The sequence below is a fragment of the Dysidea avara genome, chromosome 13 (assembly GCF_963678975.1).
Source record: "Dysidea avara chromosome 13, odDysAvar1.4, whole genome shotgun sequence".
NCBI classification, from domain to species: Eukaryota; Metazoa; Porifera; class Demospongiae; order Dictyoceratida; family Dysideidae; genus Dysidea; species Dysidea avara.
Window position 1 is genome coordinate 6099667 of NC_089284.1, and position 21774 is coordinate 6121440.

General features: G+C 37.4%; 1 protein-coding gene across 2 annotated transcripts in view; it reads right to left on the reverse strand.

The window, feature by feature from the left end:
• LOC136242444 (transient receptor potential cation channel subfamily A member 1-like) overlaps positions 1–21774 on the reverse strand; it is a 38272-nt gene that overhangs the window by 15541 nt on the left and 957 nt on the right. The window contains exons 2-5 of one of the 2 annotated variants that reach the window (XM_066033869.1): positions 16317–16395; positions 2398–2575; positions 580–1350; positions 49–232 (exon numbers count right to left, since the gene is read on the reverse strand). In XM_066033869.1, coding sequence (XP_065889941.1) covers positions 49–232; positions 580–1229 — 834 coding nt within the window. In that variant the 5' untranslated portion in view covers positions 1230–1350; positions 2398–2575; positions 16317–16395. Of the gene's footprint in view, positions 1–48; positions 233–579; positions 1351–2397; positions 2576–7691; positions 7923–16316; positions 16396–21774 lie in introns of those variants that run through there. The other variant, XM_066033868.1, reaches the window with a different exon arrangement.

Here is a 21774-nt window from a genome sequence, read left to right on the forward strand (position 1 = left end):
AACAGAATAGTAAATATCCTGAATAGTAGTGTGTAATAATTATAATACCTTCACCAATGAGGTGTACTCTTTTTCAATTGCCCATTCAATAATGGACTTGTCATTTGTAGCTTCAGCGTGAATGTCAAACCGCAGGTTAAGCATAACAGAAATGATTTCAGCTTTTTCAGCCTTGATTGCCAACATAAGAGGAATCATTTCATTATTATCTCTTGCAGTAATGTCAGCTCCACTGTAGAGAGTATACACAAATGTATCACATAAATAGAGGAACAACAGTAGAATCCATTACATAGACACTCAAAAATGAGGACATCTCCATAATACATGTACAGATGTATAGAGTTCTCAGAAAATCAACTGTAAGGACCTTGATTGTCCATGTTATACAGGTTTCATGCTGAATTTCATTAGAAGCTTTTCAATTGTTATTTAAAGCACAAAAAATTATCAATAGGTCTATGCTATTGCTAATTGCACTAATAAAATTAGCTGAAAATTTATACAGCTGGTGTGTTATTCATGCATGCTTTACAATTTGAACAGAGTGTAGGCTTTGAGAGCATTGTTAAACTTTACCTTCTAATAAAGACAAGTAAACTCTCTTTGTGTCCCATCATTGCAGCAATGTGTAAAGGAGTTTGACGATAAATGTTTCGAGAACGTAAAAGGGAAGGTGCCCTTTTAACAATAAGCATGGTTGATTCTGCATTATCAGTAGGACCAAACATATGGAGTAGTGTCTCACTCGTTTCATTTGTACTCTGCAAGTCCACATCATGTGAAATCAAGAAGTTGATAATGGCAGCAGTGTTGTTGGGAGACTTCTTTGCAATCATCAGTGGAATATTACCAGCTCTGTCAGCCTGAGTCAATAGGACATCTCTACTCTGTGGTCGTTCCTTGAAGATCAGCTCAACAATGCTGGTATTTCCTCGGTAGCATGCAATGTGCAATGGGGTTGATCCACCAGCGTCCTTAAATTGAACATCAGCACCATGACATAACAGGACTAGTGCAATTTCATCATTGCTAGTAGCTGCTACCATGTGTAGTGGTGTCTTTCCATGGTGACCTTTAGTGTTGACATCTAATTCTCTCCTCTTCACCAATTCTTCAACCAGCTCAACATTTTGCAGTTTTGTTGCAAGAACAATTGGTGATTCATTGGCCTTGTTTGTGTAGTGTACTTTGCATCCTTGAGCAATCAAAAATCTGACAACTTCCATTTTGTTTTCATTCAAAACTTTTTATCTTCTTCCTCATAACTTGGAGGAAATGAATTGAGAAATTTTATTGCAAGAAGCAATGGAGTATCTCTGGTGTCATTGTTGGTGGGACGTTCAATATCTACATGGATTATAAAAATCATTTGTAATACTAACTGTATATAAACAACAGTAATGGAGCCACAAAGTATAGTACATTCCCAAACCATGATATGCAGATTCTATCTCAAATTACCAACAAATGGCCAGTGCCTATATAAGCTTATGTTTTGTGTATATAACCTACAGCTGCATGCATGTAGCCTAGTACTTAGAACCACTTAAAAACAGCCAAGCTGGTTGAAAAGGTACGGTCTTCAAAAAAAGCCTGGGTGAAAAAGTTATGAAATCAAAGGTGGCGGCCATGAAATGGCTGCAATGATGTTGATGATAATAAATTTTATTATAATGCACAAAGGCCATTATTAAAATTTATTATCATCCACATCACTGCAGCCATTTCATGGCATTGATTTCACAACTTTTTCATCCAGGCTTTTTGAAGGCCGCACCTTTCTATACAGCAGAGACGCGCCATTTCTATCGAACGTCAATCAAAACTAGCCTGACATGTACACAAGCTAGCCAGGAGTCCTATTTTGTTGCGGAGGCTTGTAGGAGATGGATTGAAAACATTTGCCCATCACTTGTGAAAGAAAGCATAGTATGTATCAGCTCAAGTTTGTTTCAAACTTTTGTTAGTGGTTGAGAAAGATATTCTTTTAAGACAGTAAAAAGAAAATCTCTTATGTTTACCAACTTACAATATAGACCAGTATGCAGATGGAGATATTGTTCTAACAAAACAGTCACTTTCAAATCCATAAGTCTATTAGCATATGCTCTAATTGCATGGCTTTGTGCATGTACTTTATAGTTGATGTATATGATTATATAATGTACATATGTATGATCTTCATACAATAGCATGTGGTGAACTTGTGCACGTATGCTGCTTGCAATGAATGATGCAACACAATGCTGTGATTACATGTATGCCCTGCAACTACTTAAACATGTACAGCAGCCATAGCTTATGCAAAAAGTTATTTTCACACTTCAATGTATGATAAAGCTACATATATCCAAAGATACAGATGTATTGTTTTCTAACACCTGCCTAATGTACCTGCTCCTAGCTCAATCAAGGCTTCAATACAATTCATCCTCTTGTACATGACTGCATAGTGTAACATGGTATAGCCAAGTAAATTGTACATGTTGACCAGTGTATCATGAGGTATTTGAACTTTGCCAAATTTCAAAATCAACTCCTGAAGTGTCTCTACATCTCCATCAGCAGCAGCCTACAGAAATGTGTTATATGTCATTTAGAACAGAGTGCATGGTTTAGCAGTTTGCATTATAGAAAAGAGGCATGATGTGAGATTGCACTAGGCTTACATTCTCAATTTAAAATTCCAATCTTAGGATGACTTGTTTGTAGCTGAACTTTTTACAGGGTGACTTATACATAGCTGAAAGGGGGACTTATAAATGTAGCTGAACTCTCCAAAGGGTGATTTGTTAGCTATCTACTGGGTAACTTGGCATAGCTAAACTCTATGCTGGGTAACTTGTAATGTAGCTTAACTCTCAATTGGGTAACTTGTAACTAGCTGAACTCTCTGCTGGCAGTGCTGGGTGGCTTGTAATGCAGTTGATCTGTCTACATGGAGGCTTAACGTAGCTAAACTCTCTACAGTGTTATATAACTAAGGTGACTTGTAATGTAGCTGAACTCTCTACTGGGTGTCTTTTATGTAGCTGAACTCTTTACAAGGAAACTTGTAATGTACGTATAGCTGAACTTTTGGGGTGAAGCTGAAGTCTCACTTGTAACATAATGTAGCTGAACCCTCTACAGGGTGAATTGATGTAACTGTGCTCTCTACTGTGTTAGCTGTAACCTAGCTGAACTCTCTACTGTGTGACTTGTAATGTACTAATAGGTGACTGTACTATTAGAGTATTTTGATCACACAATGGTTACACATAGTTGGTTTTCACACTATACCGAAAGGTTCCAGGTTCAATGCCTGGCTAAGCCAATTTGGTACTATTGTTTCCTTGAGCAAGAAACTTTACTCACATTGCACTAGTCTACCCAGCCATATGGTGGCTAAACAAGACAAGGAAACACCAGGTACCCATTGATGTTATAACTGGGTGGGCTGGAACTTCAGGTTCCACAATCACTCTCTGTGAAGCCTGGACAATCCTCCTGCAGGTTACTAGCCCTGCCCCAGGAAAATTTGCCTTAAGTGCCCGAGTGGTGCAAAGTGCTGGTTTGCTGAGTGGCAATAGCTGTGTTTTGCATGGCTGCCATAGGCTCTGTGTGTGTGTGTGTGTGTGTGTGTGTGTGTGTGTGTGTGTGTGTGTGTGTGTGTGTGTGTGTGTGTGTGTGTGTGTGTGTGTGTGTGTGTGGTGTGTGTGTGTGTGCGCAACAGTTGGATTAAGTTGCATAATTAAATAGTTTTCAAGTGAATTAGATCAAGACATACGGTTCTATGTTGTGAGGTCAACAATGCTGATATGTCACACGAAATGTACCAAGAACAAAAACATGCACATATTTAGTTCCGTGGTCCCTTCTCCAAATAAAAATATTGGTGCAATGGAGTTGCTACCATGCAGGTAGGGCAAGTCACACAGCAAATTTGAGTGAAAATTTCCCAGCCATCAATTCCCAAGATGTGCACTACCAAAGTTTGCTATCCTCTATAACTCCTAAATTGTTATCAAGCATGAAAGCTAGTGGTAACCGATTGCTGGCACACTAAAAGTAACTACCTACTTTACAGTAAGTATTAGTGAGTATCTTCTGTCTGGTATTGTGTTTTTTAAAGTTTGAAATTTTCTGTACACTGCAAGTCAGTCATAAAGAGACTTCAAAACAAGCTAAATGATGAAAGCAAGCCTCAAAACCAGCCATAGGTTAACTTTTTAAAATTTTTATTTTTTACTGTAGCAAAACCTCACAATACATACTTATACAATAAAAATGTTAGCTACACACAAAATGCTGAATGTCTTTTAGTACAGTGCACCAGCCAGAATCTTCTCCTTACAAAATCATATCAACTGGAAGGCCATTCCATATATCAGCAGCTGTACTCAGCCAACTGCGCTTAAATCTGTCTAGTGTTCTAAAGTTACAGGGGTTAACTTCTTGCAAATGCAAAAGAACGATGTCCATGCCAAGACAGATGAGCTGATGAAAAAGGATTTGACCTTCTAGTTGTGAATCAAGGTGGCAGCCAAGAAATAGATTATAATGACATACTAATTTGCACTAACATTGCTACAACCTTTTCTTAACTGCCTCCTTTGGTTTCACAACTTGAAGGCTGCACCCTTTAATTGGCTTGAACATGCCAAGGAGCAATTAGTAACAAGATACCAGTCACATTTCTATTCATTCATAGTGGTTCTATAGAAAGTGATATTTGTAATTGAGATATGTAAAAATATGGTGTATTATCATATTTATAGTGATGAATGAATTGCCACTGGAGACAAGCTTGGTACATGACAAAAGGAGCTTCTCTCTATAATTTGTTTGACAAAGACAAGTGTATTTTTGGTTTAAGTGCAATGTAATATTAAATGTTTTCAGTTAACTAAGAGCCTCTAAGACATTCTCAGTAAGACAATCAAGTTAGCTTAATTTCATTCCATTCGTGGATGGGTTAAACATTTGTTTCAGTGTGAATGTACAATAGGAGTGATCCAGTGACCACATACTTATCAATACAATCAAGTTGGAGAACAGCAACAGTAGAGTTGGGAAAATGTGTTGATTATACATATTGCTGCGTGTTATTGAGTTGGAAATTGGTATCATTATTGTCTTCCCTTTTGTCACATTGTGCGCATATACTTAGCTAGGAAAGCCACACAAGGTGTTGGGTGGTTGAATTAAACAAGGGTGTTGGGAACAGTGATCAATTCATGCTGTAACACGTGCACAATAGTATCGAATGAATAAGAATACACGTGCAACCTATAGTACAATCACGTGATCAACTACATATACGTTACACGTGCATTAGAATATTTTATATCAATACTGAGGTGCCAGAGTTGAATTTTTTTTTAAGATCACGAGATATTTGATGACGCATTACCAACTTCCTCTGAATGGTGTAATTTAACACACCAAATATGCGCTTTGTGTAATTTTATTGACACCCAATCTTGGGTTATTAAATAGTAGGAGTCACGATTGCAGCATAAATTGAGCTTGAAGCTGTTCAAAGTGTGATCAAGAAAGGTTTCTAAACCTTAGTTGTGTTGCTAGCTTTTATGTATGTTAATCCTAAGTATTATCTGTGGTCCTAAAATGTCAAAGTTTAGTTGCAAACTTGTTCCATATGTATTAGCAAGAAAAGGTGAATTATACAGTGATTTGCTACAAACAATTGGATTCACACATCTCCTCCTTTTTATCCATAAAGAGATACAACAAACATCTGGTGCATGAGGCCATGGTATATATTTGCACTGCAAGCAAACCATAATGTATACTAACTGCTTTCATGGTGGTTGTATTTACTGTTCAATTTGATACCCACTCTTGGGTAAATAGTTAGTGCAAGTTTCCAAGAGAGTTCTTTAAAGAGGAAGTCATGTTTACACATGAAGCAATGCAATGAAGCCATTAAGCTTTTAGCTGTTTACAGTCAACAAAGGTTTCTAAAACTAAATTAGATATGTTTGTTAAGTGGGTGTATCCATTCACTGGACTGGACTACTGGACTGGATTACTGGACTCATATAAAATTTGCTCAAACACATTTTTTTCAACCACTATTTTTCAACCGCTAAAAGTGATTTCATACAGTAGTACACCACACTTGAAGCTAGGGCTCTCCTCTCCATGTCTTATCTTGCATAAAACAGAGGCACATACAGCTAACTGTAGTCTATCTTCTTTTTAATTAGGCGCTACTGAGCAAGTGCTGAAGGTCTGTAAGATACCTGGTCCTACAGCCTGTTTAAAGATGTTATATTAAGTGTGTTTGAAAAAGGTGCTATATAGTTTTGGAGGTCTATATGAACCCCTGTTACACTTGCTGTATTTTTTTGCAAATATGTGCAACCTTACCTTCCTGTTTGAAAGTGTGTGCATTGGGAAGCAATCCTTTAACACTGCACACTCGTCGCTATTTACAAGCATTATAAACCAAAGAGCCAGCAAAGCTAGAGTGAACGCACAGACTACAGCTAGGCAATTTCTATATCATAATGGTGTAAAACGTATATATGGTGGCTATTTTATAAAAGAAGGCTTTATCAGCAGTGCTTGAAACATTGCTAGCAGTAGGCAAATTATGATAAAGAACTGCACCAAGGTTTTGGTGTAGTTTTTGTGATCAATGTACAAGTTTTATGTCTCATGGTGAATGGTGTCAGTTTCGTTTCTAAGACACTTATTTTAGTTAAGTTTGACAATAAAAGGCAAGAAAACAAAACAAAACAAAAAAAAACTTGAGTTCAGTAATCCAGTCCAGTAGTCCAGTCCAGTGAATGGATACACCCTTTGTTAAGTGAGCCTTAAGTATGATCTAGGTCTTAGAGTCAAATACAAACCCATCACATACTGAATTAGCAAAAAAAATATAAAGTTTCTCACCTCCTGCCCCAATTCATGAAGTCATGAATCAGGTGGGTGGATTTTTGTTGTGAACATATAATGATTGAATTTTTCCTTGTTATAGGATAAAGATACAAGTAGCTCTACATAGCTGTATATGTTTAGGCCATGGAGGCAAAGTGGCACAGTATATCATCACTGCCTGATAGTGCTCACGTGTATGGTATTTCAAGGCACTTATAGGTGCTATTTTATGACTGAAGCAGTCAAAATCTAGCACTTATAGGTGGTGCAGCATTTTTTTGTGATATACCATAGCACATCAGTTTTAACAGTGTAAGTTATAGTTACTTTTGTAAAAGAAACTAGCGATTAAGTTAATTACTTTCAGATATGCCCAACATATCTGCACTTATACCTATATACTTCCAAGTAAAATGCCAGCCTACTCCAGCTCACGCTATAATACACATAGTAAAACAAACTAGCGAAGGTCACTACTATTTTCTGCCACAATAGCTACTTGCTATTTTTATGTAGCTATATAGTGGTGGTCACTATTGTAGTGACCATCACTATAGTGTATCAGTGGTGTTCACTACTATACGTAATGAGAGTGATTACAAGAATCACAGTAGTGAAGATCTTTCTTGTAAAGATCACTACAAAAGTAGACAACATCACTACTGAAAAATAGTGAACATTATGACAGCATAGATTTTTGCCTAGGTACCTGGGGTTTATAACTGAAATAGTCTATATGGTGGCAGAAAATAACCAGCTAAGTGAAATTCAGCACTAATTTTTTTATGCTACAGCTATACCTGCATTCCATCCACTAGTATTTCGTTTTTCAGAACGTTTACATCAATTTTTGGCTCGACTGGCTGCGATTCTCGGCCGATGTTGCCTCCCTCCAATTCCCCGACATCTTCCCCTTCCCAGGCTTCTTCACTTTGCCGTGTTGGTTGTAAACTATTTGTTGAGTCGCCAGTACAGTTTAAATCAGCTTGAGTCTGCAGTGTAGGAACTGTATCCATTTTTTACAGATAGTTGTAAACTACGAATATCTATGATTATATACTGTGCTGATTGCCCATTTATACATGCACGTTGCACACCAGCTCACGTGAGTGCAGGGTGCCGCGTGCTAATCACGATATGACGTGAGAGTCGAAACAGGGGTGCATGTAAACGGTGCATTGCGATGCTTCAGTTTTATTTTTTAAGAACGACCCGGGTCCTAATGGCACGCCCATCCATCGTATATACTTAACTCTATGTCTCGCTCTATACTAAGATGCTCTAATTCAGTCTCGACCTTGCACATCCTTTCCTCCGGGGTGCGCTTATTGATCAGAGACTGAATTAGCTATAAGCGCTCATTTTCAGAGGAAGGCTTACATAGTCATAGCTATGAGGCATAGCATAGCATCTGTGGTTGCTTAACCAGATAATAGCGGCTGAGCCATGATAAAATTGATGATGATAGCCTGCATGTCAGTGGGAAAGCATTCATGATGCCGGAATTCGTCGCTGCATAAAGCAAAGGGATTTGCTGATGACTTAACTGTCATCTCCAATGATGTCAAGTCACATCAGCGGGCTTTATCTTCACTAGTCTTAAAGGCAATTGACACATATATGTCTAGAGTTCCAACCTCCGAAATGTATCTCCCTTAACTTTACTGAATGGCGCGCCAACGTATGGTTTCCTCTACAGTGTTTTCAATCGGCATGGCAGATGGGAATACTGTTAATATCTGTACTGAACGTGAAGTGTACCAAGTTTCTGGGCCGCACTATTGGTATATTCGCAGCTATTCCTCGAAAGACGGCTTCTAGCTGCTGAACTGACAACACTGAAATCATACATTTCTTACCGCAGCGAATCGATAAGTGTTCTATCCACGGGGAATGCAAGATATGGATTTTGAAAAACTTGGTGACTTCTGTTCTGCATTTTGATTTAGCTGTTGAGTGACATTAGTTCTGCACAGTCATCAGTGTTGGGCGTCTGGATTCAGTGGAATGGAATGGTGGAATGGAATGGAATGGAATAGTGGAATGGAATAGTGGAATGGAATAGTGGAATGGAATGGAATGGATAAAGACCACCCCTTTGAAGACCGTTTTACTTTAATATCTGAATTGTTGTTTTAGAGCCCTATAAGACAGTCTTATTGATGAATTATGTACCACATGTTATGTCTAGAAAAGCCAGTGATATCTGATTTATGATACTATATAGTAATAGCTATACACCCCATACAAAAACAGCTTGGCTATAAAAAAAAGGATGTGTCCACGAAACTAAAAGCAACTGGCAACTAAAGGAGCTAATATCTGGTGAGGCCAAGAAATGAATGTTAATATTATCAAGAGTACATAATAATAGAAGAGGGAGTATTATCATAGGCGGCGGAAAGGGGGGGGGGGCTAGGGGGCTAAAGCCCCCCCTCGGTCTGCTGAGGGGGGGCTTAGCCCCCCCTCAGAATGATATCACACCGAAATTATCTTTCTTGGAGTGGGGCTGAAAACCGTGATAAAGATCGAGATACTCTAATAGAGCAGTCACTCTAATAAAGTAGTCAGTGTGTAGCGAGCTATGTAAGGATTTTTATGTAGTTTATCAGCTAGAAATGGTAGCTGGTGAGGTGGAAAGCTCTTGTCAGTTGGTTGTGACCTTTTTTTTTTTTTTTTTTGGTCTCACCTTACCAAACTATAGAAATAAGTCTGGGTCAGCTCAGCGGAGCCCCCCCTCATATCAACTACTTCCTCCACCGCTGAGTATTATTATGTACTCTTGATATTATACTGGCAACCAAGTATAATTTACAATAACCTTGGTCCTTTATCATTGACTTGTGCAATCTGACTGTATTCCTAATTAATTCCCTGTAAGTCTAATAGGCTATTAAATTGGTACCTTTCTCAATAGTCCGGCATTGTAGAGGAGAAAAAAATTACAAGCCAATTAGAATTACAGGGAATTAATTAGGAATGGAGCAAGACTGTATGAGTCAATGATAAAGGACCAAATTTTTATAAATTATATAGCAAGTTATTTGCCAGATATTAGCTCCTTTTGTTGCCAGTTGCCAGTTAGTTACTTTTAGTTTGATGGCAACGTCATTTTTGTACAGCCAAACTGTTTTTGCATGGGGTATATTGCTGTATTACAAATCAGATATCACTCTAACTTTTCTAGGCATGTGGCACACAATTGATCAATAAGACCATTATATGGGGATACGCTATAAAACAACAAGATAGCAACAATTTAAACATTAAAGTAAAACGGTCTTTATAAAGAGGTGGTTTTTGTTAGAGGGTGGTCTTTATAAAGAGGTGACCACCAATTGAAATTACCAAAGTACCGTTCCATTCCACCATTACATTCCAGTCCACCATTCCATTCCACCATTCCATTCCACCATTCCAGTCCACCATTCCATTCCACTGAATCCAGATGCCCATCAGTGTTGAAGTTTGTGAAGAGTTGCATGTTGAACCTCCCCCGTAATTGTACTCCTGGAACTGTTTTTCACCCAGATGTGTTGAATCTTCTGTTTTTACCCCATCTGAAGGAGTCAGCTAAATTGTCATACATTTTAGCTGTGGAACGATCAGTTGATCCACTGATTGTAGAGCTATGCCATTCTGTTTGAGTGTAGCCAACAGTCTGGACATCTCTTTCAATGTCTTTGACTCTCTATCTTTCAGTTGCCAACATTCACTCTGCAACCTTTAAGAACCATGCACGTGACCATTTACATTCTACTCACATTGTGCTTTGGAATTCAAGCAGTTTGAGCCATTAACTGTTCAAAATAAATTTTTAGATATTGTCACCCTGGAACAAGCTTGTCCTTTGTGGAAGAGATTGATGTTTGGCCTCCCTGAGAAACAACTGTCGTTCTTGCTATGTGCTGGTTGTGATACTCTTCCAACTCCTATGAACCTGTCCAGGTGGAATATAATTACTAATCCAAAGTGTGCTCTTTATCAAACTCCCCAACCTACCACGAATCATATCTTGACTGGATGTTCTGTTGCTCTCGTTCAGGGTAGGCATACCTGGAGGCATGATTCAGTCTTGCAGGTTTTTGTTCACAGGCTTCAAAAGCATTTACCAGAATTTTTTAAACTTTATGCTGACCTTCCACTATCTTCCTGTTTGAGCTGACTATTCCCACTAATACCCAGCAACACTTATTGGCTGCAAGAGCTCGGAAGGAAGATAGATATGGCTCTTTATTGTATGATCTTCAACACACTGGATTAGTTCTTGATCTCATTTCTATTGAGATAGGATGTCTGGGTCACTATGCTAGAAACACTTACTCAAGTGGCTACTGCTTGCTGTGTGTCGAAGAAAACTGTCCAGTCACTGTATGAGCAGGCTACTCGTATTGCCATCTCCTGCTCTTACAGAATTTTCAATTCTAGAGCTTCCCTGGAGTGGGATCTATTGGACTTCTTGACCTGAACTTTGTTACTGTGTAGTTAATTTTGTACTGTATGTTAAGTAAAGTAAGTCTTACCAGGGCTCCTGCACTGCATGATCACTCTTTGGCTATCAGTGTACAGTAACCCTGAGTTTAGGCCCCTGTTTGTATACTATATATTGTCTTTATAATCAATAAGATGTTTATCATCATCATGTCATGATGATTCCTATTTAGCTAGCTATACGCTGTCAATTGATTGTATGGCTGCATGCATACATCAGAAGTGTGATCATCATGCTCAGGAATCAGGATATTTTTAAAAGCTTTATAAGTAGTTTTCTCAGAAAACTGTTTTAAAGCTTTTGAATACAAATCTAATTTGCTAAAACCCTAAAAAAATTCCAGACTTGAACCCCAACAACATGGCTATCTTGGCCACATGCTCATATCTATCTAACCATATTTTGTGGTGATGATGTTTTGATTTACATCATATGCACCTAGCTAAACTGTATAGTGACTGATTCTCTTTTGTATAAAGACACAGTTGATCAATTATGTATATATCATACTGTGACTGCATATACCAGAAGTGTAAGTATAGCTATTAGCTACGCATTCATCTTTTGGAAGATTATCTATACAAGTTTATACTGGGCATACCATCCAATGTATTAGAAACCTCACCACAGGTCTGTAAGTGTATTGGTAACTTCATCAACATCAAAGAGCATCATTCATGCTGCTTTCTAAACCATGCAGACTGTCTCCACCGTACATTTCCATTGGCAGAGTCCAACAGTATCATTACCCACTGATACGAGGCAAGCTTCTGCTCACATGCCCAGAGTCAATCCCACAAAGTGAAAATTGGTTTTCATTGACTAAGCATGGAGGCAGCATGTGTAATTCATACACACACGCATAATTATTACATGCACATGTACACTGACATAAACATGCAAAAAAACTTTGAAATACATAAAGGGTACTAATTTACATTAAGATTCTGAAAACTTTGAAGCTAATTCAAGCCGTGTATAGCTACAGGTACATGTGAAACTGTATAATAATGTGGTAAATGAACAACTTTGTATATGAAATGTACATAATTTTCATCATCTTTTATATAGAAAACTTACAAGAGGAATATTCAATTTTGAAGGAGCTATATAGTTATGCCATAATTTTGCAATAAGCTGCATTGTAGTGAGTTATATATATATATATATACTAAGAGGCTCCTTTAACATTCATTTAACAGACTCCCATCAATTCCCCTCATAACCCACCAGACCAAGGGATGCTGAGTATAAATAGGTAACCCATTTGTAGACTACAGCTGTCTACTCATGCCGCATTGGTTGGACAGGCTTGTAGAATAATAGTATATAGCTTAAATGAGTTATTGATCTTAACACCATATATGTGCATGATGTAATTACTTATATTGTTGGTTTGCAAGACCAACATGGCACTACAGTGACTACACAAAATGCAAGCATCTCATATTATTTGGATCACATCATATAGTAAACATTGAAAGAACGTGATACAATAAAATAGATGGCATGTATCACTTATAGACAGAAGATATACACTGTTAAAATTGGTGTGCTATGGTAGTACCTAAAAATGCTATGGTAGCACCTAAAGTGCTATATTTTCACTGCTTCGTTCAAAAAATAGCACCTTTAAGTGCTACCATAGTACTTCAGTTTTAATAGTGTATAACAACTAGCTAGCATATCCTATTACTATAATGTGTCACGTTAGCAACACAAGCCTAACAAAATTAATCATGACTGATGATAGGATATCATATAGTTAAGCTTCAAATCTCTAAATTAACAGTCTATTGTACAGTTTATCCAATTAATGCATGTGCAGAATGAGATAGTGGTACTAAACTCTAAACAAGAAACTTTGCATGTTGATATGATATGTGTGTACCATAGTATTATGCAGATGAGTGTTAAGTAATTTAAATTTCCACATTATTAATTTTAGTGATTCAGATATTACATAGATTGCTAGGGGTAAGAGTCATGCAGTCTATAGAGGTTTATTCAAAACATGATTGTAACTATGTAATAGTTATACCACAGGCACGAGTGCTTTGCCTGATATATATGCACGTGCCCAAGGGCCGCATATGTTCTACTTTAGCATGCAGATTTACCTAATTGGAAAAATCTTTAGTTGTTATACCCTTCTCTTATATATATATATATATAAGGAACCAAGTAAGCTGTGATTGTGGGATTAAATTTTGTCAAACAAGCTGTGATTGTGGGATTTAATTTTTATACATCAAACAGTAGTTTGATTTTACTTTTGCTAATATAGTAATTTTAAGAAACTAGTGTTAATTATGTTACTTTAGTGTGTATTAGTGTGTATTCAGCTAGAAATTTTGCATGATAATGTGGCAGCTAATAGACCAACTTGAGATACTGTTCTAACTTAACAGTTATATGTCTATTCTACTGACATGCTTTATGTATGCATACTTCATAGTTAATGTGTATGATTATGTAATGTATATATGATTATTGTGTGATGGATAGCTGCTAAGTAGAAATTTAACCAGGACTTGTAAACACAACATTGTTGTCACACAGCCAAAATCATTCATTGCAAGCAGCATATACATGCACAAGTTTACAAATAATTATGACAAAGTTATTGAGAACTCGGAAAACATTTTTACACTTCAATGTGTATGATAAGGCTGCATATATCCAAAGATGCAGAAACATCATTTCTAACACCTGACCAACATACCTGCTCCTAGTTCAATCAAGGCTTCAATACAGTTCATCCTCTTGTACATGACTGCATAGTGTAACATGGTATAGCCAAGTAAATTGTACATGTTGATCAGAGCATCATGAGGTATTTGAACTTTGCCAAATTTCAAAATCAAATCCTGCGGTGTCTCTACATCTCCATCAGCCTACACAAACATGTGATATATTTAGAACAGTATATGGTTTATCAGTTTACACTGAAGGAGTACAAAAACAATGAAGATATACAAGGGGTATGGTCTTATAAAACTTCATAGCTATAGTAATTTGCTTTGTAGCATACTAGACTAAAAATCGCTATTTTATATGGTATCCCCTCCCCTATAATTTAGCATACCAAATGCATTTTTGTTGCAGATAATTGTGTTGCTGTTAAACCTGATACCCATGCATTCTTTGGGTATCAAACAGTGGCAGGTGTCAAAAAGAGTCACAATTGCAGCCGTTGAAGTCACAATTGAGCTTGAAGCTGTTCAAATTATGGTCAAGAAAAGTTTCTAAGAATGACTAAATCTTAGCTTTGTAGCTAGCTATGTATCTATGGTCCTAAAAATACAGGTTTTAATTGCAATCCATGTAGTCTTGTTCCATACGTATTAGCAAAAAATGAAGTATACAGTGATTTACTGGATTCACATCTCCTGTATGGTCTTATTGTCATTGCAGATCCATCACATGCTACATTTGCAAAAACATTAAGTCTCTCACCACCTGCCTCAATTCATGAAAGTTGTGAATCAGGTGGGCAGTTTTTCATTGTGAATAAAATGATAACTGAATTTTGCTATGATATAGGATAAAAATTCAAGTTACTCTACACAGCTTTATATGTTTAGGCCAAGCAAAGTTTATTCATCACTGCCTGGTAGTACCCACATATATGTATTTCATTAGCTATTCGTTATTTTACCACAAGATCACTATAGAGTAACACAAGATGATAGTGCCCCCTGCATACATCCTATATATGGACTAGTTGCCTATCAACACACACACACACACACACACACACACACACACACACACACGAGTATGTGTGTGTATGTGTATTGGTGATTTACTGACTCTGTATAGATTGAGATTTCCCAAATGCCTGACACAAAACAACCTAAGAAGTTTGTTGTTTGGTTGGTTCTCTCAGAAGCGCCCTGCTCACAGTGCCAAGCTCTGTTGGCAGGACAAGGGCCATCAAGATCTGAAGAAGTGTGGAGTAGATGAGTCATCTTGGTATAAAGAAGCCCAAGATCATATCAGATGGAGATCTTTTTGTAACGAAAGATTTGATCAGCACATGATAGTGCCACTTCTAAATAAACCATTTATATTTTTACCACCTGCCATTGATCTTTTCAAATGAAACAATTAAGACATTGTAAGACACAAATGTACTACCACCCATCCTCATCATTGACAGAAAAGAGTGAACATATTCTCTGTTGGACAGCGTCATCCCAGGATGGCTGCATGGCTTCAAGTCCAAGTATGTGTGTTTGTATATGTACATGTGCACGTGTGTAATAAGATACTCTTTGTCAGTACTCAGAATTAACACAATATTTTTCTAGTGAATCAGATCAAGACATATGGTGCTGTGTTGTGAGGTTAAGACTGCTCATCAACGTGTGGTTAACAGGAATGACATTCAATTTTTACACATATGTAGTTCTGTGGCCTCTTTTCCAAATAGGAATATTGCATTGCTACCAGGTAGGGCAGGTCACACACCAGGTTTGAGTAAAAATTTTCCAGCCATTTGCAAGATGTGCACTACCAAAGTTTGCTTTCCTTTATAGTCATTTTAGCACACCTGAAGCATGAAAGTGGCAGGCACACTTAATAGTAACTACCTACTTTACAGTTTACAGTATAAGTGTACCTTCTGTCTGGTATAAAGTTTTAAAGTCTTAGTGTACACTGCAAGTCAATAAAAGACTTCAAAACAAGGTAAAAAATAAAAGCAAGTCTCAAAGCCAGCCATAGGTTGACTTTAGGGCTTAAAATACTTGAAGTGCTGTCCATATGCCAAGCTGATAAAAAAAATATTTGGCCTTCAAAGTTTAATCAAATAAAAGTGGGGCAGCCAAGAAATAGTTGCATATATGTTAACGACATTGACAATAATTTAACAACATACTAATTCATGCTATATATAACATCGCTGCAGCCTTGTCTTAGCTGCTACCTTTGGTTTCACAGCTTGTTGATAATCCCAGCTTTTTGAGGGCCACACCCTTTGGCTTGACATGCCAGCAACAAAATCACTATAGGTAACAAGACACCAATCATATTTCTATTCATCCATAGTGATTCTATCTTGTAATTGACTCAGGTATGTACAGTATATATATTGTAAATAGTATGGTGTATCATCATATTACATTTCTGTTGCCCCTGGAGACAAGCTTGATGCATGACAGGAGGAGCTTCTCTCTCTATATTTTTTGTTTCATGTTGAGCTGACACTTCAGAAAACAGTTTAACAAAAACAAGTATCATATAGTACTTTTGCTTCAAGTGCCATGCAAATATAATTGTTAAGAACCTTCAAGACATTTTCATTCCATTCGTGGATTATTAAACATTTATAAACGTACTATAGATGATCATTGGATTGAACCAGTGACCACATAGTTATTAATCCAACTGGAGAACAGCCAGTAGTGTATGTCAATTAGTTATATACCTTGAATTTCTTCATGTCATTGATGATGGCTAGTCAGTATACTGGTCAACAGACATTAGGCTATACATTAAGAATTTCTATTTAAAAACATATCAACCATGTAGAGTTGTATGGCAATTCACACTTTTTATATTTGGATCTATAGAAAAGCGTTAATCATACAAGTTCATATTTCTAATATGATATATAATGCTATACAAGGAATTAGAGTCACGTCATCAGATCCCAATTTACCTACTTCCTTTTTTTTCTTCTTATAAGTGCATACTTTAATTTCAGCAAAAATGGGCAAGTCCTGCATGACAAACATTTTGAATAGTTACCACCCCACAAAAAATGTCTGGTATACTACGTAAATGATTGTGTTGCTATTAAACCTGATACCTATGCACTTTTGGGTTATCAAACAGTGCAGGTGTCAAAAAGCGAGTCACAGTTGTAGCCAATGAGCTTAAAGCTGTTCAAATTATGGTAAAGAAAGGTTTCTGAGAATGACTAAAGCTTAGTTTTGCAACTAGCTTCATGTGTTATTAAGTGAATCCTAAGTTATTGCTCTACCAGCCTGCCTGACCAGGCCGAAGCAGTACACGGCCACCATTTTATGCCACAATAGCAAACTTACCAGTGGCATGTGCCTTTCAGGGTTCCGATGAATGTGTGCCCTCTGTGCCTTGTCTCTCCTTATATCTTCAATGAGCCAATGGTTGGTCGTCTTCTTGTTGATGCAATGAAACCATATGGAGGCATTAATTTTCCATATCAACACCTTCCTTAAGCAGATGCCACAAAATTATTTAAAGCACTTACACTCTGTAACTTTGAGACAACACCCATTAATGATCTTGCTTGATTAATAACAATCGAGTGCAGGGACCACACATCTTAATAATCTATTTGTTGATCATGATGACCACAGTCACCACACACCCTTATTATTGGTCTAGCTGTAGTTATTCATCATGCTAACACATGCAGTGAAAATATGGAATAGTGACACACCCCTTGGTAGGTGAAGGCGGCTGACTCGAGATACTCTAATACAGCAGTCACTCTAATAGAACAGTCACACTTGTATAGCTGTATGCTATAACAATAAACCAAACAGACTATATAGTAGAAAAATGAAGTAGGGATCAAAGTGTTATATAAAAAGTAGCAAAACAAGAGGTGAATGATGGTATTACAGCATAGCTTGGTGAGAAAATCCCTACTTTGGGCATTGAACAAAATGATTGTTATAACATGCCAATGTAGGGATTTTTATGCTGTAATACCATCATTCATCTCTTGTTTCACTACTTTTTATTGCTTGGATCCCTACTTCATTTTTAAAATAAATATACTAGTTATATATAGTTACCTACAAACAAAGTGACTATATAGTTCAAGTAAATTTCTATCTGTTGCACAGCCTGAATCATGGAGAATGTAATTAAGCTGGCAGTAGGTATAGCATATACAGTGGAAAAATTGTAGATCATGTCAGTTTTTAAAGCATGGTCACTAGCAACTATGTAACTTACTTTTTGGACAGTTGTAAGGGATGTAACTATAGCTAGTTACCTCTATTGTGGACATTTTTGGATCCAGCATTTTCAACCGCTTTTTGCTGCAATACAGAGGTTTTCCTCTTTTAGAGGTAAAAATGCATTGATCTGTTGGGATCAAAATTATTGTCCTTATTATGGAGGTTTTTTCTATTGTGTCCTTAATTCGGGGAGTTTATTAAGAGAGGTTCCACTGTATGACTTACTTGAAAAGTAACTTATATATTATTATGTAACAAAAGTAACTAGTAACCTTATATATAGGCTAGAAGCCTATAGCTCCACTTTGATTTTATAGTCATCCCTCCTAGTATTCGGTTATCAATATGGCAGCCATATAGCTACACTTTAAAATAACTGAGCTACAGTTGAGTCACTATAGAATTTTTATCACTATGTGATAGTCTATTACAGAAACTTGTTAGGAACTTGCAGAAAGTCATACAAGCTGGGATGAGTGGGACAAGAAAGGACATGGAAGCTATACTCTAGTCTGGTGCCGCCGACCCTATTTTGGGCACCTATAAGCACCCTGAAATAGGGTCTGGTCTGTCTAGAATCAAGTAAAAAAAAAAGGACTTGTGCCACCATTACCAAAAACCTGGTGCGTCCAATCAAATTGCAGTATTGCCAATTAAATGCATTGTGGCCGCACGACATGAGTAAATACTGGGACGATAGTCACAAAACGAAAGTTGTGTGAGTTCTTTTTGTGTCAGGGTGAATGAACCAGGGACGGTTTTGATTTGTGTGTAATAGACGCCTTCCCTCGAAAAGTAGAAATATCACCTCCACAGCCTGACTTGAACATCAACCGTCCATATAGTCCAGCGCCTAAGCCACAAAACCGTTCACTTTTTGATAAAAGCACCAAATTTCTTATGGGGTTTTTAGTACATGTTTCAAGTGATTTTAGAAGGGGAGACATAAAAGTCCTTTGGAACCCTATTTTTTTACCTTGACAACAAAACTATTTGTTTACATGGAAAACAATCAAGTTTAAAGGCTGGATCTAGTTAGACCAGTACAAAGCCTGCAGCTGCGACATGATAGCTCATTAAAATGCCACATGAAACAAATTGTTTTCTCAGCCTGGCAGTAAACAAAATGACTGAAAATGCTATTTTCAAGGGGTTTTATTAAGTTTTGCTTTTCCAATGCACAGTTCTGTAATATTGTGTACAAGGATCATCCTGATGTATATCATTTCTTTATCGAAGGTGTATAACAAAGTTATTGAATGATGAAGTTTTAATTGATTACAGGTACGGTGGACATAAATTATTGAAATCCCTCTGTATATGCATAAATCAAGCAATTACCTCTGCAATGTTGATCAAATCTAATTAGTATTGTAGAGATATCTTGTTGTTTAGTATATACTCTGATATTCCAATGATTTTATGTCCACCTATAACCAATTAAAACTTCATCATTCGATAACTTTTGTTATACACCTTTGATAAAGAAACGATACACATTGTACATGATACTACAGAACTGCGTGCATTGGAAATGAAAAACTTTAATAAAACCCCTAGAAAATAGCATTTTCAGTCATTTTGTTTACTGCCAGGCTGAGAAAACAATTTGTTTCATGTGGCATTTTAATGAGCCATCATGTTGCAGCTGCAGGCTTTGTACTGGTCTAATACTAGATCCAGCCTTTAAACTTGATTGTTTTCCATGTAAACAAATAGTTTTGTTGTCAAGGTCCAAAAAATAGGGTTCCAAATGACTTTTTACAATGCCTCCCCTTCTAAAATCACTTAGTACACGTGCTACAAACCCCATTAGAAATTTGGTGCTTTTATCAAAAAGTGAATGATTATCTCAATTAGAGGGTCTTAGGCGCTGCACTAATAGGATTGAAATCCCTAAAGCATCACTGCATGTCGTGATTGGATTCTTCGCTATTCGTGATTTCTTAATATGGTTAATGCGAGCCGCAGTGTAATTATCCATTGGTCTTCACGATCAGTGACAGTTTATGGTCTTTCAAGACAGAAGCGTAGCCTACTGTATGAAGCACAAGTATGTTATAGCTAGACTATGTATACAAGTACACGAAAAAATTAGGAATTTTCAACTAGAGTAGGGACCATAGCACATCGATAAAAAGTACTGAAACAAGTTGGAGTAGTCCATGATATTAAATTACTGTAAAACAATAAGAAGTGTTATATCCCTACTGTGCTCAAGATACCATAACGGAAATGCACAGTAGGGATATAGCACTTCTTATTGTTTTACAGTAATTTAATATCATGGACTACTCCAACTTGTTTCAGTACTTTTTATCGATGTGCTATGGTCCCTACTCTAGTTGAAAATTCCTAATTTTTTCGTGTACTTGTTTGTTAACTTTTTTTGTGAATAATTTTATTATGATTGGTGAACCCATGCATACCGCATCTGAAAAGGCACCGGCTATATCAATTATCGTCTCAAAAGTGAAGTATCCATTACGCTTCGTTGTCAGCTATGTTCAACCCGTTACACAGCGTTTCGAATCAAGAACTGTTCGAAAAGCACCTCTACAATCCACGCATACCAAAAGAAATCGTACCGCGCGCCCCAATCATATTAATTATCGTCTGAAAAGTGAAGTATCCGTTACGCTTCGCTGTAGGTTATGTTCAACCCGTTACACAGCAGTACGAATCAAGAAGCACCTCTGCAATCATAATAGCCACGATGAAAAATATGGACGATTTCCATTTCGAAGGGAAGCCATCACGTGCTCGTGCCAAATCGACACCTTTCCCTGTCAGCAAAGATGAATGGGACACAAAGGAGGACACTGGTAACTCCATGAAGAATGCATTGCACGTACTGCGGTATGCCAAAAGGCACCTGTTGGGCCGAAGAGACGTCGAACAGTGAAAAAATCAAGCCCGTAGCCTTAGCCGTTATCGCGGTACGCTTGTCCGAAGGCATCAGTCAGTCAGTCAGTCAGTCAGTTGCTCAGTCAGTCAGTAGAGAATTCCATTGAATAAAGTTTTTAAAATTCCGTAACAACTTGTTGAAAGCGTTTCGGGTCGATCTGAAAGCTTGTTTGGGCTTAGTTTTACCTCACCAATACTGCCTCATCGTCGTAATGGAAAATCGAGGCTGGTTTTTGGGTGATATTATTTCGTGGGCCACGCCTACTCCTTTGTGGTCCCTACTATCATAGATATTTATGCTACTATACAGTTACTATTGTACTGTATGATATAGGCTAACAATCTGTATAGCTATGTGGCTTATAGCTACAGTGAAACTCCCTGTTAATCAGGACACTTGACTATAATGAGCCGTTGGTATGGTCCCAAAGTATTCCTTAGTCCCTAGTCTCGCGGCGCCCGACCCTAAAAAGAGGCCTCTTTTTAGGGTCGGGCGCCGCGAGACTACTTAGTCCCTGGAAT